This window comes from Armigeres subalbatus, chromosome 1 (genome assembly GCF_024139115.2).
Source record: "Armigeres subalbatus isolate Guangzhou_Male chromosome 1, GZ_Asu_2, whole genome shotgun sequence".
NCBI classification, from domain to species: Eukaryota; Metazoa; Arthropoda; class Insecta; order Diptera; family Culicidae; genus Armigeres; species Armigeres subalbatus.
The window spans coordinates 97,932,374-97,934,663 of NC_085139.1; the positions used below are offsets into that span (position 1 = coordinate 97,932,374).

Below are 2,290 nucleotides of genomic sequence, written 5' to 3' on the forward strand. Positions count from 1 at the left end.
ATCTAGCAAACTGTTGATTCCACTGCCTTTTACATCTACTTTCCTCAACATACCAGCTACAAAAATATTATTCAACTTGGCTTGAAATTCTTCTGGGACCGTGGGAAAATTATAGTAGATTCCAAATACGGAGTGTCGATTATTATGCGAACTTTGACTATCATTTACTTCAAATTCGTCCGTATACAGCCAGATAGGTAAAACAATTTCGTCTGCGTATTTCTCTTTGATTTCTTTCCATTTTGTTCCATTAACGTAGTTTCGTATTTGATCTGATTTTTCTAACTCGAGCGTTCTGGTGACAATCTTCTGGAGTACGTCATTTGACTCTAAGAACGAAGTTATTTGAAATTTTAAAGGCATCAATATTAATAAGCTTTGATCATGACTTATATCTAATTCTTCACTAAAACTGATAGGATTTCTATTTAGCTTATTTTTTCTACGGTTATGACTGTTGGCAATCGCAGGTTATCTGTCTTATACAAATAATTAAAAACTTAAAATCCGAACTAATGAAACCGAAAACATTTGTCATTTTCTGTAGGTAATTCTTAAAATTAAATGCATCATCAATATTGTCTGACGTCATATTCAAATCGGATAGGAGGCGACCTAGCTCCGAAAATATTAGACCTGCTTTCCGCTGTATATCATACACATCTTTTCTAGTGATGTTATTTTTGTTGTGTAAACCAACCGTAAACATTAAAGCTGCCTTGTCTATCGCGTCACGTTTCTCTGTAATCTCAATGTTTTCTGCGTATTCCGTCGTTTCGCCACACTTCTGTTTTTTTGGACTGGTGCTGCAATGTGCGTTGTAATAATTTCTATCTTCGTCGATAGGAATATCACTGATGGTGCTTTTCTCTTTTTGATATGGAACAGAGTGTAACATCAGATGCTTTTTAGACGGGTAAAATTTCGAAAAAACTAGTCTACATGATGGTCCAGTACATTCGTACCGGTAGTCCACCGGTACACGATGATACTCTTTGATATGTTCCAGGTATAAATCTACTGATAGGAACGCATGACTGCAGGTTTTTATCATACAAGGGAACATCATCTTTAATGTTGCTCCTTGGTGGCTTCTAAGTATGCTTTAAGGCGAATTATGGTCACATATGATTCAGGACGTTCTATGCCGTATGCTGAGTTGGCAATGAAGTGCCAAATAAGTTTTGACACTTTAGAGTACGGCAGTCCAAAAACAACTGATAGTTTTATCAGCACGTCCGTGGCTCTAGCGATAGATGGTAGTTCGTAACAGACGTCCGAAAAACACACGAAGAAACGTCCTTCGATATTATCTATTCCGGTTCCGAGTACAACCAGCTTTGGAACAACCGCTATTTTTCTTTCTGCATATGATGCATACGTCTCTTGAACTTTCGCAGTTATTTCTTCGATGGATTCGACGAAGAGAATCGTGTCATGCTGTGCCATATAAATAGTTGGTTTGAACCGTCGTCCAACTATAAGAGGTGGCAAAACCGTGCTCAAGCCAAGTAGAAGAGCGCATAGTTTAACGTCTGAAAAAAAATAATTTAGAATTAGTTACAACTTGCAAAATACACCTTACTGATAAAGTTTCACAGTTTTTTATCTAAGGATTGCACAGCTTCAACAGATTTGCTTACCTTTGTTGGTGCTGCTATTCGTTAGATGTTTTACAAGTTTGACAACCGATGGATCGGTTCCCTTTCGAGCAATGTACGTTACAATCGCTGGAGTAATCGAATCCAGTTTATCGATTCCATCCGTTGCACCAACCTCTAGGAGACGATAATCAATGTCGATCTGTAGAAGAAATATTGCATTTTTAATTGCTTTTATCGCATTTCACCATTTGTAAACATTAAACTTACTAGTTGATATCCGTGCGCTGATTTATAATGCGAATATGTAGTGAGCAACCGTTCAACGAGACTAGCAGATTTTAAATATTGTTTCCGGTGATTAAAACTCAGATGCCATTTGTGCAAAACAGAATCCCATGGGTGCTGATTCAAAATTAACCAGTTGACAGCATCTTGAGCTTCTGGTTCTTCATTGGGTTGATGAACAGCACACAATTTCAAACTTTTAGCGTGTTCGTGCTCTTTAATTTCGGTTTTACGTTTTTTCTGCTTCAGATTTGCAATTTTATTTGCTATTTTACCACCATGGTTGCGACGATCGCCGCCTCGGCTGATGTAATAATTGTCCTGTAAATGCATAGTATGTAAAACAATAGTAGAAAAATATGGTTTTAATTTACCTTTCTCTCAAACTTGAATAAAATTGT

At 37.0% G+C, this 2,290-nt stretch overlaps 1 protein-coding gene across 1 annotated transcript; it reads right to left on the bottom strand.

The window, feature by feature from the left end:
- Positions 1–936: 936 nt before the first annotated feature.
- Positions 937–1,982, bottom strand: LOC134226806 (uncharacterized). The gene is made up of 3 exons (XM_062707846.1): positions 1,872–1,982; positions 1,644–1,803; positions 937–1,535 (listed from the first exon to the last, which is right to left on the bottom strand). The coding sequence occupies exon 3, from the start codon at positions 1,447–1,449 to the stop codon at positions 1,072–1,074; it is 378 nt and encodes a 125-aa protein (XP_062563830.1). The 5' UTR covers positions 1,450–1,535; positions 1,644–1,803; positions 1,872–1,982; the 3' UTR covers positions 937–1,071.
- Positions 1,983–2,290: the final 308 nt, after the last annotated feature.